The sequence below is a fragment of the Astyanax mexicanus genome, chromosome 1 (assembly GCF_023375975.1).
Source record: "Astyanax mexicanus isolate ESR-SI-001 chromosome 1, AstMex3_surface, whole genome shotgun sequence".
Taxonomy (NCBI): domain Eukaryota; kingdom Metazoa; phylum Chordata; class Actinopteri; order Characiformes; family Acestrorhamphidae; genus Astyanax; species Astyanax mexicanus.
In genome coordinates this window covers 93,826,617-93,845,659 of record NC_064408.1, presented here as the reverse complement: position 1 = coordinate 93,845,659, position 19,043 = coordinate 93,826,617, and the positions used below count along the sequence as shown (strand labels likewise).

Sequence of the window (19,043 nt, the reverse complement as noted above, 5' to 3'; positions counted from 1 at the left end):
GTAAAACTGGTGGAGGGAAATGCCAAAATGTATCAAAACTGTATTTAAAAACCAGGATTATTCCACCAAATATTGATTTCTGAACTATTAAAACTTAATGAATATGAACTTGTTTTTTTTTTTTTTGCATTATTTGAGATCTGAAAGCTCTGCATCTTTTTTGATATTTCAGCTGTTTTTCATTTTCTGCAAATAAATGCTCTTTATGACAATATTTTAATTTAGATTTTGGAAGAAATGTTGTCTGTAGTTTATAGAATAAAACAACAATGTTAATTTTACTCAAAAACCTATAAATAGCAAAATCAGAGAAACTGATTCAGAAACTGAAGTGGTCTCTTTTTTTCCCAGACCACTAAATATTCTAAACTTTAGTGGTTCTTATTTTTGTTACATTACATTATTTTTAGGTTTACTTATTTAGTTACATTATTCGCATTTCTACTGAATGTTTCAAACTGATATACAAAAGAAAACATTTATTTTGCTAGAGTAGTTTATTTTTTAAAGTAATAGAACAGTTAGGTGTTTTGTTATATCACCAAGAACATTGTAAGTCCAATAATACATTGAAGTATCATTCATTTTTTAAGGTCCATATCACCCACTCATATTTTTGTTTACTTTAGAGCGTAAATGCTTTTCCTGAGCTTGGATTTTATATCTTTAACTGTGTGGTGTCTCTTTCTGCTGCAGATGCCCAGAGCGTGGTGGATATCTATGTGAATTATGACTGTGACCTGAATGCTGCTAATATATTTGAGAGGCTGGTGAACGACCTGTCCAAGATTGCACAGGGCAGAGGAGGCCACGAGCTGGGCACGACCCCACTACAGGTACATTTAAATAACATAGTGACTGTATTACAGTAACTAATGGATATTTTAACAGTGGGCACAACCTCTTTATCAGTGGGCAAACTGCATTTTATCATTGAATGACATTAGACTAAAGGTCCTGAGTTGCACTTGTATCTAGACCTCAACCTATACTATAGAACATGCACAAATGTTTAAGATCTTTGGTTCCTGTCTGATAAAACTCAAAAGTCACTCTTTTAAATAAAGGTTTGTTCGAATGTATTGAGACTCAGGACAATAGGGAACGTCTTAGTGATTTCATAGAGTACTTGTAACACGCCTCTTTACATTCAATGTGTTTTCTTGTTTATGTAATTTGTTTTTTACATTGTAAATTTAATATTAAAGACTATATTAAAGCTATACAGGAACACATGCAGAATTATTTTTTGTTTAACTCGTGTTTTTTTGTTTAACACGTGTTAGAATATGTTTTATACTTTAGATACTTATAAGTAGCACATTTAGCTTTGGGGACAGATCTGCACACTCTTGGTATTTTAATCTCATGAGGTAGAATCACCTGAAATAGTTTTCTTAGTGTCTTGAAGGAATTTCTGGAGGTGCTGAACAATAGTTGCTGCTTATCCTTCATGCTATGGAGCTCCAGCTCATCCCAAATCACCTCAAATCACCATCTCAGTTGGGTTTAGGTCAGGGGATCGTGGAGACTAAACAGTCACTTGCAAAAGTTTGGCCACCTTTAGTCAAATAACACTTTTTTTTGTTTGTTTAAAGTTTCTTTTAAGGAAAAATTTGTAAAAATCAATAAATTCAGTAACTAAAAGCAGACATTAATTTACTGGTACTAAAACTTTTGTACATTACTCTAATAGGCCTGGAGTGACTGGTCAATGTAATCAGTGTAATTAGTAGTAAGTAGTTAATGTACTCAGTAATTATTAATCAGTCTAATTTCAAGAATTGATTAATTAAACAAATATTTGTTAGATCGAGATCATTTTGAGATGCTTATTGTGTGCAGCCATAGACTGTAACTTAAAACGTAAGTTGATGTAGACTTTGTTTTAGGTCATTTTCAACAATGAAAAAAGACCCAACCAAGCATGTTATAAAATGGATCTGTTCTAATGTGCAGGAGCTCACCTTGAGGAAGAAAGGGCTGGAGTGTCTGGTCTCCATTCTCAAGTGCATGGTCGAGTGGAGCAAGGATCAATACGTGAACCCTAACTCGCAGACCAGCCTTGGTAAGCCATCTAATATCCAATAGCCACCTTCAATTGCTGATACATGTGTTCCCATTAGTCATTTTTCCCTATTATTCCCACAGTTTATTGATACTCAAAGGTCAAGGTGGACAATATGACAGTGTAGGGCATTGTATTGTATTGTATTGCATTGTGATAAAATACTTTGGTAGGATTAGGGAAGATTGAGATGAGGCTTGACTTTCACAGCTTATTGTTTGTGTTCTTTGTAGGTTTTAGCACTTTTGTTCAGCTACTGATATGGTTGACAATCTTTTACTGTACAGTTAATGACCATCTAAATGACCTTAATTATAAAAGTAGAAACAAGGGTACAATGTTTATGTGAACACTTACTGTAGGGCACTGTAATGATCAGAGCATACACATGGTCATTCTGACAGATTGTAATACAGGGTATGTGCGGTCATGAAAACCTGGTAAAGTCATGGAATTTAAAAATATCAATTTCTAACCCTGGATACGTTTGGGAAAACTAAAAATACCCAGAAAGTTTTGGGAAAGTCATGGAAATTTGGTCTACAAATATCTGTGTTTCTGTGTATCGATGGAAAAATCTATTTTGAGCTAAGAAATACATCAGCTCAGAGTTAATTCAATAATTTAGCCCTACACAATGGAGCTCTTAAGATCTCAGGAGTTTAAGTGTGTTTTAAAAATCATATGGTCATAAAACTTTGCCTGGAAGGCATGGGAAAAGTCATGAAAAAATCATGCAACTGTATTGATTAAAAAGTGTATGAACCCTGGTAATATGATGCAGGAATCATGGAGAGTAGTGCTGGGCGGTATACAGGTTCATATGGTATACTGGAACGGAATTTGCATGCATTTTTTACATACATCCCTACCACTGGAGGCGCTGCGGAGCGCCGTGTAGAACAGCACTGCCGAAGAAGCACATTGCAGTAATGGCAGTTTAGCTCTGGTCGAGTCTCACACTGTCCTGCCTGGAGAAACATGATATACCGCAAAACAAAATCATATGATATACCTTTTTGATCATATCGCTCCGCACTATTAATAGAGAGCAATATGGTGTCTGTTGTTTATTTATTAAGGCTAAGTAAATTTGTCAGAAGCAGAATCAACTGACAAAAGCTTAATAGTTCCTGTTGTCAGTAAATAATAATAGATGATAAATGATAGCTAAATCCTATAGCTTTGCGTGATGAAGATTCAGTGTGTCAGAGAAAGCACAGATTACTGCATTGCCTGTGGGAGCCATTCTGTCTTCCTCAAACAGGCTGAGGCTGCTAGTCTTCGAGGATAAGTGCACAGAGGCACAGGCCGGACTGCAGTCCATCCTGGATCAAATGCTCCACTGGGTTGTGTCAAGTGGCTCTCTTCTCAGGCAAGGCTGCATGGTCATGGCCAGTCAGGGTGGAAAGGATGGGACTGGCTTGGCTAGACTTGGCGTAAGGAGATGGAACAGCAGGAGGAAATACATTTTTATGCAGAAGCTCCCACAGTACTGCACAGTCTGATTTAGTAGCTGTAGAGTGCTGAGCATTAACTGACAATCATGCTTCTTAAAAATATAAAAAAAACCCACATTTTTCATCTAACTGTAATTAAGATGTTAATTGGTCTATCCAGCAACTTTTCACCTGTAAGTATTTTTTTTCTTACAGCTGTTGGAGGGTTATGGTTGTATTGGAAAAGAACCCTGGTCAGAATATCTTCACAACTGCATCTTTTTTTTGTGTAGCTGTAAATTGCATTAATTTTACTTGCATTTACTAAAACTCATTCAAGCTTTTGTGACTTCTTTTCAGCCTGTTTACATTTAACCCTACTAAACTTCTAAAAAAAAAAAAAACAGGTGCTGCGAACTATAATATAAAAATATTTTATGTTGGTTAATGAACTTGTGTGTGTGACGATCCTTTTTAAAAGAAAAGTCACAATTTATTGATTTCTAAATTCTTTAGAATCTCTAACAATTATACAATTATATGATCATGTCCGTTAATACCTTCCCCTCTACTGAATGCATAGTCACATGACCCAACTCCTTCCTGTCTGTGACATTTAAACATCATGGAGGAAAGAACTGGGCAATATATTAATAATTTATTGAATTGTTATTGTTAAAAATTGTCATGTCCATTGTTCAATAAACCGAAGAAAATTTATAATTAATTGTGATATGAATTTGAGGTCATATCACCCAGCACTTCTCACATCTCTTTTTAAAAAAATATATGGATCTTAATGGAACCTAAAATATGTATTTTTTCTATGGTATCATTAGCAGAACCATTTGAAGCACCATTATTTGAAGTAGTGCACTGTTTGCAATTTGTCACAATTGCCTTCCGAAAGCAGTGTTATATATTTTCACTTATGGCATAGATGTATTGAGGTAGAGGTATTTATGAAAAAAATAGTAGTATTCTAACACCTGTCAGCAGTTAATTATGGTAATGTGGCGTTTGGGGGAATAAAAAAAAACACATCTCTCTTGTCCAATGTTTCACATTTTGACATAATACAAATCAGTTGTTCTTTATCCTGTGTCAGAATTTCATGATGAATAGACCAATAGAAATGCTCTGAAATAACGCCTTGGAATTAAAACTTAAGGTAAAGTTAAGGATTTCTTCCGTCTTCTGTAAAGTTGCCCCAATATTTATATTAAAATCTGTGGTAATTCATAGAAATGAGGCCAAATTACAAAAGTGTTCCCTCTATAAGTAATTTCAGGGTAGAGAATGTGTATCAGAGTGGGTGTAATGAGGGTTGTTTGGAAATATTGACCTTGTCTGTTAAACCTGCTGTAAGTCTATTTTCTGCGTGTCATCATTGCTCTGTTGCTGTTTGTTCTTTGTCTCTATGGGCACACATCAAAGGGAGAGCAGGTATTACACGAGCGGATGTGGATTTGACTGTCCTCGTTGCTGTAGTAACGCTTGGCCTGATTAAAGGCCGCTGGTTAGTCGGTGGTGGGTTAGAACAGCTTGCAGTAGCTTTATGCAGGAGATGACCTCTCTTAATACTCATCTGTTGCATAAGTTACTTAGGGATCCTTTGTGTTTTTGGAGTTCTGTTGTTTTGTGTAGCGAAAGCTAGAATCTGGTGTTTGATTGTGTTTTAATGCACTGAAAAAAGAAATGCATTGTATTCGTTTGATGTAACATTGTGTTGTTTCCACACAAATATAATATAAAGTAGAAATGCACACATCTGATGCAAAAGGGGAATTCCTTATTTATTTTTTAATTTCTTATAATTCAGTGGTTATGAATATGAGGTTAAAAACAAAGTGAAAGTGAAATTATTCACTATAGTGTATATTCCCAATTACTGTACAGTTGTGGTGATAGTAACCAGAAACCAACCCAAACTTTTTTATTTTATATAATAAAAAAAAAATAATAAAAAAAATGACACTAGTGACCCTTTATGTCTAGGGTTTTTATGTGTGTTATATTAATGCATATTATTACCATACTTAATTCTACAGTGTACATTTATATATTATAAACTAAACACCTATTAAATAATACATCAAAATACTATAATAATTGGTATATAGCCTTGTTTATTGTGTATAGTCGTGTTTTCTTTAGGTACAATCTGTTCTCAAAGGTACTGTGTATTTTTATAATACACATAATTGTATAATGTTGTGTTCCATTTGAACTCGGAACATTTCAACAGATTAAGAGTCCCTACCCAGAAAGTCAAGAAGGCCTCACCAACTTTGAGTTCAGAATCAAAGATAACTGCATTGTGCATCATCAGTAGTAAAAGCAGTAACATTTATTTATTTAAGGTTTATTTGCACCTCTACCTATTTAAGTTGTGTCATCAAATCAGTCACGTACACAGTTCACCCCAACTTTCCTCTGTGGACATGTTTTTATGGTGTTTAAAAACACAAAATAATGCATAATACATTATCAACTGAATTGTATTGTGAAACTAACAAGCACTAGCATTGTTGGTCTGAAACATAACTAGAGTGACACAATTTGATTAGATTTGTCAAAAATTGACAAACCTGTTGTGGTAAATACTTTAGCTGTTTAGCTGCTTTTGGAACATTTTAAAATGCATTTATGCATTTATCTGCTGCCACATTATCATTACAATTAGTTTTAAATAATCAAAACAGTGATTCCAAGCTTTTGAACATTAGCGTAGTCTTGTTAATAATTAAATGTTTGTAGGCAAAATGATTGAATGATGAAATGAATGATAAATTAAACTAAATCTTAAAATAAATTGCCTCAGGACGCTGGCAGTCTGTTTGGGAGATTTTAGACATCTGATTCCATTCACTACCACTGTGCACAATTCTGCTGATATTTTGAGAAATGGGTGGAATTTCCGTTTAAATAAGTTAAGTGTGTTTCTTTTTTCAGTGTTGTGTAGCTGGGTTTAGTTGTGGTGTGTTCATTTCAGGGAAAGCAGTTGTAGTTTCTCTGGTGGAGGTAAGAGTTAGTGTGCTAAAACAGCAGCTCTGGAAACATAAAAGCAACCTGCAGGCTTGGGTTACCCTGACGACTGCACACTGAATGTTTTAGTGAGTTTCCGACCTGTAATCAGAGCCCACGTGGGAACAATGTCCTCCATACACAGGCACAAACACACACACACACACACATACATACTTGGTTTGAAGGGCCTTTATTGCCGTTTTAAAGTCTTGTCACTGCTGGGTTGTTACAATACTTAAAATGAAAAAAATATATCCCATAAAATATGATGAAACCCCAACATTATACATTATGTTTTTATAACAGCAAAAACAATCAGTACCTATATACGCTATAACTTAAAATTAAGGCATTTAGCTACTTTTTCACCCATTGCTGACACAGCTACGCAAATGCACACTCACACACTTGTGACAGTAGTCTTTGTAGAAAAGTGTTGCCAGTGTAGAACATCAATCTATTGGCACCATGCCTAATGCCAGGAATAGACTACAGTGGTATGGGGATGATGTGGGATGGTGAGAGACCACTAGTTGTTCCAGCAAAGGAACTTCTTTGTACAGTTTTGTTTTTATAATAAAACCAACAGACCCCAGAATCATAACCCTAATAACGCATTTATTAAAAGCCAAGTCATTTAATAGTGGTTATATACAAAGCCCCGCCTACTTCCTGCCCACTGTTCTAACGTTCTGGATGCAGATACCATTTTATATTATAGACACGAATGTATATAGTATATATATTTTAAATTTGTGCATATAAAGGATATTTGTACAAGTCTTAAAGACACAGACACACACACACTTTCTAATGGCTTGGTAGTCTTGAGGCTAAAGGCTTCTAACTGACCTTTTGTAATGTGTTCTGGACTTCATACTGAGAGCACAGAGAGAGGAGCCTTAACACACACACACACACACACACACACACACACACACACACACACACACACACTGTACAGTCCCAGCAAGAAAGCTAATGAATCATACTGTCTCCACTGCTCGCACCGCTGGGCTCTGGAGTTTTACAAGATGTATTCATCTCAATCTTTCTCTCTCCCTCTCCCTCTCTCTCTCTCTCTCTCTCTCTCTCTCAATTTCTCTGTCTTTTACTCTCACTTTTGCTCTCTCTTTCTCACTCTCTTCTACTCTTTTGCTCTCATTTTCTTTCTCTTCTACTCTCTCTTTTGCTATCTCTCTCCTGCTTACATTTGCTCTCATTTTCTCTTTCTCTCCTACTCCCACTTTTACGCTTACTCTCTCTCTTCTCTTCTCTTTTGCTCTCATTTTTTATTTCTTTTCTATGCTCACTTTTGCTCTCTCTCTCACTCTCCTACTCTTTTCCTCTCATTTTCTCTTTCTCTCCTAATCTCACCTTTGCTCTCTCACTCTTGCTTTATCTCTCAATCTCTCTTTCCTCTTGCTTTTGCTCTCCCTATTTTCACACCTGTTTCCTTACAGGTGTCGCAGGTATGTTTTCTCTCTACCTTCCTGTCTTTCTGCCTGTTTTTCTCTGGCACTACATTCTTTCCCCTCTTGTGCTCTCCATTTTTTCTCTTTTCTTGCTCGCTTTCTTGCCCTGTCTCTGTCTCTCTTGCTTGCGCACTCACTCTCTTTTTGTCTTGCTCTCCTCGTTTTCCCTTCAGGCCAGGAGAAGCCTTCAGAACAGGAGTCGAATGAGTCCAAGCACCCAGAGACCATTAACCGCTATGGCAGCATTAACTCTCTGGACTCCACCGCCTCCTCCGGCATCGGCAGCTACAGCACGCAGATGTCCGGCACAGACAACCCTGAGCAGTTTGAGGTGCTCAAACAGCAGAAGGAGATCATCGAGCAGGGCATTGACCTGTAAGTGTCACTAACTGACGTGTGTGTCAGTAATGGGCTGTGAGTGAACTGTTTTCCTATAGACTGTCAAATAGCAGTGTGTTAAATACTGATGACTTCTGTTTTATCTACGTTGTTCTATATATATATATGAGAGATTCTGAGTCTGATGGTGACTGTAAAAAAATATTTTCTGATGAGAGTTAAAAATGTAGAACACAGGAAGCGATGTCCTTGCTTACAATGATTCGTTTTGGACATTTTATGTGCTTATTTGATAATACTTTTGAGCACAAACCTACTCGTATGGCACCCAAGCAGGAAAAACGTTCTAGTTTGTTACCATTATTAAATATAAAACACAAATTACATATTGCATGGTGTTTACTTACAGAAATCACTTCAGAAATGAGCTTTGATACTGCACCTAAAAAAAAAATCACAGATTTTTAGTTTAGTTTAAAAATAGTTTAACGGTTTATAATTATATCAGTGTATATCAGTAATTATTTGTTTAAAGTTTCTATTATATATATTCTCTGCTTACTTACAAGCCCATGTGCTTCTGTTAAAGGTTCAACAAAAAACCAAAGAGGGGCATTCAGTACCTGCAAGAACAAGGCATGCTGGGAACCACCCCCGAGGACATCGCCCAATTTTTACATCAAGAAGAAAGACTAGATTCGGTAAGCCATTTGCATGCTGTGCACAAAGTCAGGCACCAACAATTATTCATTTACTCCACATTTATTACGTTTCTTTTTTTCTGATGAAATTTCAGAAGATAAGATGAAATGGTAAATTTAAGATAATTCACTTACATAAAAAAAAAAAAATAGATTTTAAATGATGCACAAAACACGGGACCACTTACTACCATGTGGGCCAGCAAAAAGCTTTTACTCACAATCAGGTGAGCAGCAATTAAAGCTTTTATCTTTGAGAGAGAGAGGAAAACATCATCAAATTCTGCTCTTACTTTAGATCTGAACCAGTCTACAGATGTTTGTGTTTATTTCGTACGTTTGAAAGCATGTAGAGCTGAATTAAATTAATGACTGAAGGTGCTGCTGTTCTTAGAACAATAGACTGACTACTCCAGTCCAGTTCAGACATCAGTATATTTGAATATGCTTGGAGTGATTTGAATATTGGGACAGATTTTTTTTGGAGAGCAAACACTGAAATTAAATAAAAAAAGTGGCAAAATGATTAAATAAAAAATGTGATAAAGGTAAAGCGTGTACACACTGATGCTAATAATGACTTATCATCTAAATAAACATGAAGCACAGCCACAGTCCCCAAATAGTCTCCCAAATGTTCTGTGAGACCAGAGAAGGAGCACAAGTGTTTCCAAACTTCCTCTCCAGAAAGATTTTGGGCGAGTGTTAGTGTTGTTTTCAGCAGCCGTGCACTTGTTAGGCGGGCCTCATCACTAGTGGGCCTTAAGGACCTCTCCATGCTGCTGGGACGCAAGCATGTGTGTGAAAGAACTCTCATAACATCTGTTCTGAAAAAGAGAGCTCCTCAACGCCAAGCCTGCTGCCTGCTGAAAAGACTCGAGAGGACCCGCCAAGATGGGCGTTTATTGCATTATGCTCATCAAAGGAGGGAACGTTTTCGTGTTTTATGCTTGATAAATAGAGACAAGGGTTTGAATTCAGACTGCTTGGGTTTAAAAGTCAGCTGAAAGGAAGTGTTGCTGCTAATTCTGCCTGTCGTGTCTGGTAATACTGATTCTGCAGTTTCACTGTAGCAGTAGACACTGGAAATCAATATCAGGCTTGGAAGGAAAAAGCTATAATAGGAAAGTAATAAATTGGAAAGACACACTCACTTAAATCTAAAAATCTATTTATCTGTCTATCCATCTACCTGTCTGTGTGTGTGTGGATGGATGGATATATGGATATAGGGATAGATATAAGGATGGATAGATGGATGGGTAGAGGGATAGGTAGATGGATAGATGGCATATGAATACATGGATGGAAATAAGGATTGATAGATATAGAGATTGATAGATATAGGGATTGGTAATTATAAGGACTGATAGATGTAAGGATTGATAGATGTAATGATTGATAGATGTAAGGATTGATAGAAATAGGGATTTATGGATATAGGGATTGGTAGATATTAGGATTGATCAATCCCTATATCTATCAATCCCTAGGGATATAGGGATTGATAGATATAGGGATTGATAGCTATAGAGATGGATGGATGGATGGATGGATACAGATATTTATATTAGTGCTGTCAGTGGTAACAGGATTCATCTGGAGACTCTGACACGTTAATTCCTAGCCTTTATTGTTGTATTTAGCAATGTGAGCAGAAGGTGGATTACTTCTGTTTATACTGTACACAAACACACAACTGATTCAATCCCCATTTTTATCTGTTAAAAGTTTAACAGGTCCATTTTCCCTTTTCATGTTTTGCATTGATGATGACTTTTTTGGGGGAAATTCAACTGGTTTTTGACCATAGTTCACAAAGGACAATGTGTGTTCAAAGTGAAGTCTTTCACACATTCAGTGCATAAAAACCAGTTCAACTTCTGGTTTACAGAGTCAAGCAGGAGAGTTTCTGGGAGACAACGATCGCTTCAACAAAGAAGTGATGTATGCCTATGTGGACCAAATGGATTTCCAGGGCAAAGACTTCGTATCAGCCCTGCGGATGTTCCTGGAGGGCTTCCGGCTCCCTGGAGAAGCCCAGAAAATCGATCGCCTGATGGAAAAATTTGCTGCTAGATATTTAGAGTGCAACCAAGGGTGAGTCGGTTTTTTTTTCTGAGCTCAGTGGAGTTTAATGAAGTATAATAAATGCAGTAAGCATACAGCAGAATCTGTGAATCCGTGTTTTTGACCTGTTCGTTTTTTCCCCCGTAGGCAAACACTGTTCGCCAGTGCAGATACGGCATATGTCCTTGCTTATTCAATCATCATGCTGACCACAGACCTCCATAGTCCACAGGTGAGGGAGTCATTTTTTGTTAGTCATGTTAGTCTTTTCGTGCTGAACTTTCGTGTGACCTGTTTCCTTTCATAGATGTGGTTTTCGATTTAACAGACAGTTAATACATCCTAGTCTGGGTCTCCTAATGTGAAGGCTGAAGGTTTTAAATGAGTAATTTCAGTGGAATAGCTCAAAAAACATGCCTTTTGAATACAGACACCTGGGCTGAGCATTAGGGTGGTCCTAAAATTATATCACAATATGCCAGGGTATTATAATAATAACAATATTGGAACAATGTTCTTGATGATATTGAACACACACATTAAATGAAAAAAAAAAAAAACAGCAACAAAATGAATATTTTTTATTATATATTCATCCCGCAGAGATAAAAAAAAAAGTGAGGAATATGAATCCTGTTGTTTTTCTCTCTTTGCTTTTTATAGGTGAAGAATAAAATGACAAAGGAGCAATACATCAAGATGAACAGAGGCATCAATGATAGCAAAGATTTGCCGGAAGAGTATCTGTCAGCCATCTATGATGAAATCGCTGGGAAGAAGATATCCATGAAGGAGACGAAAGAATTAACACTCAAATCAAATAAACAGAGTGAGTAGTTTTGTGCTCTCTGCTATGATTAAAATTTAGCACTCATCACAACATCGAAATGAGGGCGTCAAACATGATTTTACACCCATTATTATCACAGATTACCCACTTGAAGATGTGATGAAATCTTTCTCAAATCATTAACATCACGGTTTAAGATTTGACTTTGTAAACAGCACGGAAATGGCTGCTGTTCTTCAGTTCAGACCTCCTGTCACAGCTTTCCCATTATTCATGGACTTGGGCTGCATAATTAAGCACACTCATATTCTAATAGTGTCATAGTAAATGTGAAAAAAAAAAAACAGTCCTGCAAAGCAAGATTATTGTTCTTAATGTTCAGTGTTCAGTGGATGACACTTTCATTTAGGGACCTACATACATGGAAATATTAATAACATATTTATAAAGCAACATCTATCTATATTATGTATAAAAAAACTTTCTGATATTCAATAGAACTGATGTAGATGATATTCTTAAAGCAGCACTCCTTAGAATTGTTCCGTTATGTTACAGTTATTATGCTGATTGCAATAATTACTGTAGTTATGAAATTCTCTTAAATTCTCTCAAATTTTCTGACGATTTCCTTTACCAAGTTTTAAATAAACTCTTTTTCTCTTTGAATACTCCTCTAACTGAATATAAGCGTGTGTGGTTGGTGTGGCACAGTGGATAACACCACCCCATGCCAGTGAGCTACCACATCATGTGGGAGACTAGGGTTCAATTCCTGGTCTGGGTGACTGGGTGCTGCGCTACACCAATAAGAGTCCTTGGGCTAGACTCCTAACACTACATTGGCCCATCCCTGTAATACAAATAGCCTTGCAAGTCACTCTTACATTGCTTCCCTATGTAGGAAACATTCAGACAAAAGTTAAGATTTTCAGGAATGTGCATATATCTGCCTCTTTTCGGTTTGGGTGATTAGTCTGAGATTGTATGCTTTGTGTGTGTTTTTCTTGGGTCAGGTGTGGCCAGTGAGAAGCAACGGCGGCTGCTCTATAATGTGGAAATGGAGCAGATGGCGAAGACAGCAAAGGCTCTAATGGAGGCAGTCAGCCACGTTCAAGCTCCGTTTACCAGCGCCACTCACCTGGAGCATGTCAGGCCAATGTTTAAGGTGCAAACACACACACACACACACAAACACACACATTCATTTGCTTACATGTCTTAATGGATGATGATATATTACCCTGCACTGTCTAGCTTGCAGAGCACTGTTCAGTTTCCTGAGTTTGCATAACTAACACGTGACCTTTCTTCCACAGCTGGCCTGGACGCCGTTCCTAGCAGCCTTCAGCGTGGGCCTGCAGGACTGCGATGACACTGAGGTGGCCTCTCTTTGCCTGGAGGGCATCCGCTGTGCCATCAGAATAGCCTGTATCTTCACCATTCAGGTACAAGCCTGATATCCCACCTCCCAAGGGTGACCTTTTCACCATTTGTTGACAGTTTTCCTCTTTCTTTTTTTTTTTACCCGCATTAATGCTGGTGTTTTTCTAAAGGGCAGTTTTTGTGTGCAGGAACAACACTGTTAAGGTCCTCTGTCGTGTCGTATTAAACATCCTGTCATTTATTGACACTTAATGTGCTTTAATGGCTTTCATAGTTAGAAAGCTACCATAGGGTGTTACAGAAGTGAACAGAGCTGTGTGAAGTGAAGTCAAACACGCAAGCTGGAAGGTGTAAATAGGGTGCCCACAATGTAACTTATACTCATCAAAATACATCCAGGTTTGTACCATGAGCATATTGCCATGGGCTGTCTTTTGGGCATATTGTATGGGCTGTGAGTTACCACTGCTATTCAGATAATAAGAGAGTCTAATAATCCATTAATACTGACATAATTATTATTTTTTTAATAATAATTATTATTTTTTTCTTAATAAAGCAAAATAAGAATGATACGGAACATTTTATCAACAACTTACAAATTGTTTAGCTCCAAATTATTAAGTTGCCTATTATTAAATATTGTAGTTTACTAGTTACTAGTTACTGTATTTACTGGTTTTAAAAAAGTAAAATATCAGTTCCAGTATAATAAAGCTTTTTTAACATCCTCAAAGAACATCATCTTTACTCACAATCTTTGTGATTTTAAAATATTACTAGAATTAGCGACAATTTGACTGACAAATGCTAAGGACCTGTCCCTGTTTACAGCTACTATTATTGACTATTAAACCACAGTTACTTCCGGCCCTGCATTGTGATTGGCTAAGAGGCGTTGTATGAGTGCCGTTATCAGCTGGTAATGCACTGTAACCGAAGCTCTCTATGTATTACTTCACCACATACATGTAAACCTAGCAACAATCCAACGCTTACAAGCCAAACACAGCAGCAATGGAACTATTTTAACTCGTGGGGTGTTTATAACCATACAGATCTTATTTTCTCCTCCTTTTTAACTTAAAATCTTTCATTAAACAACGATAATGGAACTGTTATAATCAAGGTTTGTGCTATAATATTGGCACCGCTGTGCTGCTCTATGACCACAGCACGGCCAGTATTACAGTAAAGCACTCCCTCTTGTGTATTTTTGCTTAGTTTAAATGAAAACTTTTGTTTTCATTATACAAAATAAATATATTTGACATAATACTGCATTTTTTTAAGCATCTCTCTTTTTTTTTTTTTACTCTATGTAGTAAAAACTAATATGTACCTATAGCAAGCTCGCTGGAGTTGTATGCATTAAGTAACATGTTGTAGTATTATTATTATTATTTTAGATTATTGTGCTAAATTGTGTTGTGTTGTTTTGTGTTTGGTTCCAGCTGGAGCGAGATGCATATGTTCAGGCCCTGGCTCGCTTCACTTTGCTCACAGCTAGCTCGGGCATCACTGAGATGAAGCAGAAGAACATTGACACTATCAAGACCCTCATCACAGTGGCTCACACTGACGGGAACTATCTAGGAAACTCCTGGCATGAGGTGAGCCTTTCCCACAGCAAGTTACCGGTACATAGACAACATCCACTTCTGATCACATCTACGCGCCTGTGACTTGATGTATTTGACAACTTCAACTTCTGACTTGATAACTAGACCACTATTGTTTCTGACTCAGACCACAACTTCCTTTCTCTGTTCAAAACTCTACCAATAGATTAAATCTATGCCTGACAACAACATCCACAACTAGCTGCTTCTGAGCATAATTTCCTACTTCTAAATTACACTGACTGAATCCCTTATGCCGCACATGGTACCCTTAACACTTTACAATTCCTTAAGCAATTAATTGAGTAAATATACCTAACACTTACTACAATTGAAGATGAATTATGAATACAGAGTTATACATTTTTCTAATTGACATTTTTTTTTTGTTTTTGTGTATATTTAGATTCTGAAGTGCATTAGTCAGCTTGAGCTGGCCCAACTCATAGGAACAGGGGTGAAGGCTCGCTACATATCTGGCACTGTTCGAGGTAAAGAGGGCTTCATCACTAGCACCAAAGAGCAGACATCAGACGAGTATCTTGGCATTGGTCAGTATGAATGTGTATACTTTGTTTTTTTTTTAACCATGTCAATCTGTAGTAGTGATTATTGCTTTAATGCTTCATATTTTAAATTGAGATAAAGCATTAATTTATGATGGATATTTTTAAGCTAATAAATCAAACACAAATATACATTTTTTCTTTAAAGCGTTTTTACCAATCACAGTGAAACAAATGGCTCATATTCTTTTTCTAAATACCTCTATATTGTACCAAAATGATCTAATCAAATCATGAAAAAAAGTGAGATTTCAGAGGTTCTCAGAAAGTTACACCCTAATTTTGTGGCATCTGTTCGCTTGGCATAATGCTACCAAATAATGGATATGTTTAAATGCCAAGACATTTATGTGAATGTAATACAGCGTAATTTCACCACATATGTTCACCCTTCTGTTCTGCATTTTATGCCTCAGTTGGGGGGACTGTAGATCGGAAACAGATTGCCAGCATACAAGAATCCATCGGCGAGACTAGCTCTCAGAGTGTGGTGGTTGCTGTGGACAGGTACAGTATTGGTTGACTTGCATTGGTATCTAATTTTAATAAGTGTATATCTGGGGTGTGCTGATAGTAATATGACTTTCCTTATTATTGTAGGATTTTCACAGGATCCACTAGATTGGATGGAAATGCCATCGGTGCGTATCATGACATATCACATACTGCTATGATCAAGCAGTTTATAATCATTTTCAATTGTCAGAAAAGCTCGTTTTAACCCTTTCAGCCGTGAATTATCTCCAGTGATGGAAAAACGTAATGTAGGAATGCACAAAAAGGAAAACTAATATTCTAATATAAAATATATAGATTAAATAAATCCAGTTAACTAAAACATTTAAGTTTTTTTTCTATTGCATTGGAAGCCTGTGTGTAATATTATTTGTTTTATGTCATATTGACCTTTTTATTTCGTAAAACATTCCTAAACAGTAAAAAAAAAAAAAAAAAAACATGATTAAAACGTGTTCTAAATCACAGAAAATTAGTAAAAATTAGCTGTTACTTTGCCTCAATGGCTCTAGTACTACTGTTTTTCCAGTGTAGTGGGCGGGGGCAACAAAACATTTAAAAGTAAAGAAAATACTTTATGTCTATTGAAATGGATGCAGGGCCTGAAAGGGTTAAAGCTTCCTTTTTAAATGTGTGAACATACAAAATGGAAATAGAACAAATAAATAGAATAGTCTATAGAATAATCTATGTAAAAAAATCTATACATGTAATGCATATATATGCATGTATTTCTATACAGAATTGATGTTTATTTAAGATTTTATTGTACTTTTTAGTTATCTTTTTTAAAAAATATTTTTTAACTCTTATTTTGTGTTTTTAATTTGCAGTTGATTTTGTTCGTTGGCTGTGTGCCGTATCAATGGATGAGCTCGCCTCCCCGACACATCCTCGTATGTTCAGCTTGCAAAAGATTGTGGAGATCTCCTACTACAACATGGGCCGCATCAGGCTCCAGTGGTCCAGGATCTGGGAGGTGATAGGAGATCATTTCAACAAAGTGAGTACAAACCAGGCTTAGAGTGATTTAAAGTGGAAGTTATCAGAAATTCATGTGTAAAACACTGTCAGTTTGACATCTCAAAATGAAGAGAGGTTAGTCTTGAGAGTGCCTTTATGGGTAATAAGTAATAAGGGAAGCAAAGTAGCAAAATGTCCATCTTACTCTCTCTCTTACTCTCTCTCTCTCTCTCTCCCTCTCTTTCTCTCTCTCTCGCTCTCGCTCCTTCTCTCGCCCTGTTGCACTCAGGTCGGCTGTAATCCCAATGAGGATGTCGCTATCTTCGCCGTGGACTCGCTCAGGCAGCTATCCATGAAATTTTTAGAGAAAGGAGAGCTGGCCAATTTCAGGTTTCAGAAGGACTTCTTGAGGCCATTTGAGCACATCATGAAAAAGAACAGGTGAACACCTTTACTATTAATGCCTGATCCTCTCCGTGGTGTCGGCTGAATAAAACATGTTTCAGTTTAATGGTGGGAACGGGGGTTTGGAATAAAGTGAAGTGTCTTTTAGAGTGTCTGTGGGCCTTGAACCTCTTAAAACTCGAAATGCGAAAGCACCAGCTGTTCTTAGCTTTCTCCCCCCACTGGTAAAACTTTGCGTGGTGTTTAATATACTTATCCTATAGTAATTCCCTGAGCCTGTTAAAAATTGGTATTAGTTTAATTATTTAAAAAAATACAGATGTCATGATTGTTTTTAGAAAACATTTGACATTTGACTTTACTACTAATGATTTTTAGCATCATTTTTTTATGTAGTATGCACTCACACATCCTGCCTTTTATAAATAGTGAGCTGATAAATTAACCAAAACTTCTCCCAAAATTCACACACTCCACTTCACATCTAAATATAGGCCCCTATACTAAAGTAGACTAACTAACTAAAAAAAAAAGTCCAAAAAAAAAACCATGCTTCTTCTGCTCTGCTTCTGCTGCACCTCCTCCACTGTAAGATGGTAGTAGATCCAAAATGCATGAATGAGGCAACAGAAAGCTCAGTTAAATTTAAACTCACTCACTGAATAAAGAGGCTGGAGTCAGAGACCCTGTGAAATTAAGGAGAAAAGCTCAATTAAGTAGTTAAAAGAATGATGGGAGTATAGCGCTGATTTCAGTGAATCATAGACCCTGAATAATCATAATTATTTTAATACAGATATAGACAGTCAACTTATATGGAAAGGAAAACTCTAAAAAGGCGGTTTCTTCTGTGATATAACCAAATCTGCCCATCATCTACATTTCTATAATTGTATTATAAGCTCATATCACTTTTAGACATTGCTTTAAAATGTTGATTAATAAGGATCAATTAATTATTAAAGAATAAACAAGTTTTTGATTCCCTACCTGAAAACCTGGGTTTATATATGTCCATTAGGGGGGAATTACATACTAATTGTGTAAGTGGTGATGGCACACATTTTGGTTCTATAATGAACTGTTATGGTCCTATAGAGATACAGTTTTGTAAGGAAAATATGCATGATTGGGCTCTTTATGGACACAAAATGCCACAAAATCTGTGGCATTCCTCAAAGAACTTTAGTAACAGCCCCAGTTTTAGTTGGACATAAATCTCTGTACATATGTATTTTACATGATTCATTAAACCATGTGACACCACTAGCTTTGTATTGTATATCCTGCAATAGTCTGGTCATTGGTGTTTTCAGCATACTTGCTTTTTTAGCTTCAGTAGCCACATGGAGAGCAGATCTGTTTGTTGTGCTCTAAAGCAAGATGATGTGGTAACGTTTCTATCATAATGTCACTTTCACATATTACATTGTGTTTTTCCTCACATTCTTTACCCAAATGGCAGAAAGCTGCAGAATTTTACTGTAGCTGTTCAAATGACCTAATGTGTCTGTGAGCAGCTGTGTAGAGAGTGTGTCTGAGGACACATTCACACACCCTACAGTGTGCGGTGGTTATTAAGCGTAGCCAGTCAGCAACCATTTTGGCCTCAAGCACACATGAGCACACACAGACAAGTGTTGAGAGTGATTAGACGCTAACTTTGGTCTGGG

The 19,043-nt window shown here is 36.7% G+C and overlaps 1 protein-coding gene across 6 annotated transcripts in view; it reads left to right on the top strand.

Annotated features, from left to right (window-relative positions):
* arfgef1 (ADP-ribosylation factor guanine nucleotide-exchange factor 1 (brefeldin A-inhibited)) overlaps window positions 1-19,043 on the top strand; it is a 101,889-nt gene that overhangs the window by 62,770 nt on the left and 20,076 nt on the right. For all 6 annotated transcript variants that reach the window (XM_049485713.1, XM_049485707.1, XM_049485699.1 and 3 more), the window contains 15 exons: window positions 697-836; window positions 1,960-2,068; window positions 8,186-8,387; window positions 8,941-9,052; window positions 10,947-11,152; window positions 11,270-11,354; window positions 11,786-11,951; window positions 12,929-13,080; window positions 13,232-13,360; window positions 14,753-14,911; window positions 15,327-15,471; window positions 15,903-15,993; window positions 16,087-16,127; window positions 16,836-17,005; window positions 17,255-17,406. In XM_049485713.1, coding sequence (XP_049341670.1) covers window positions 697-836; window positions 1,960-2,068; window positions 8,186-8,387; window positions 8,941-9,052; window positions 10,947-11,152; window positions 11,270-11,354; window positions 11,786-11,951; window positions 12,929-13,080; window positions 13,232-13,360; window positions 14,753-14,911; window positions 15,327-15,471; window positions 15,903-15,993; window positions 16,087-16,127; window positions 16,836-17,005; window positions 17,255-17,406 — 2,059 coding nt within the window. The remainder of the gene's footprint in view (window positions 1-696; window positions 837-1,959; window positions 2,069-8,185; window positions 8,388-8,940; window positions 9,053-10,946; window positions 11,153-11,269; window positions 11,355-11,785; window positions 11,952-12,928; window positions 13,081-13,231; window positions 13,361-14,752; window positions 14,912-15,326; window positions 15,472-15,902; window positions 15,994-16,086; window positions 16,128-16,835; window positions 17,006-17,254; window positions 17,407-19,043) is intronic.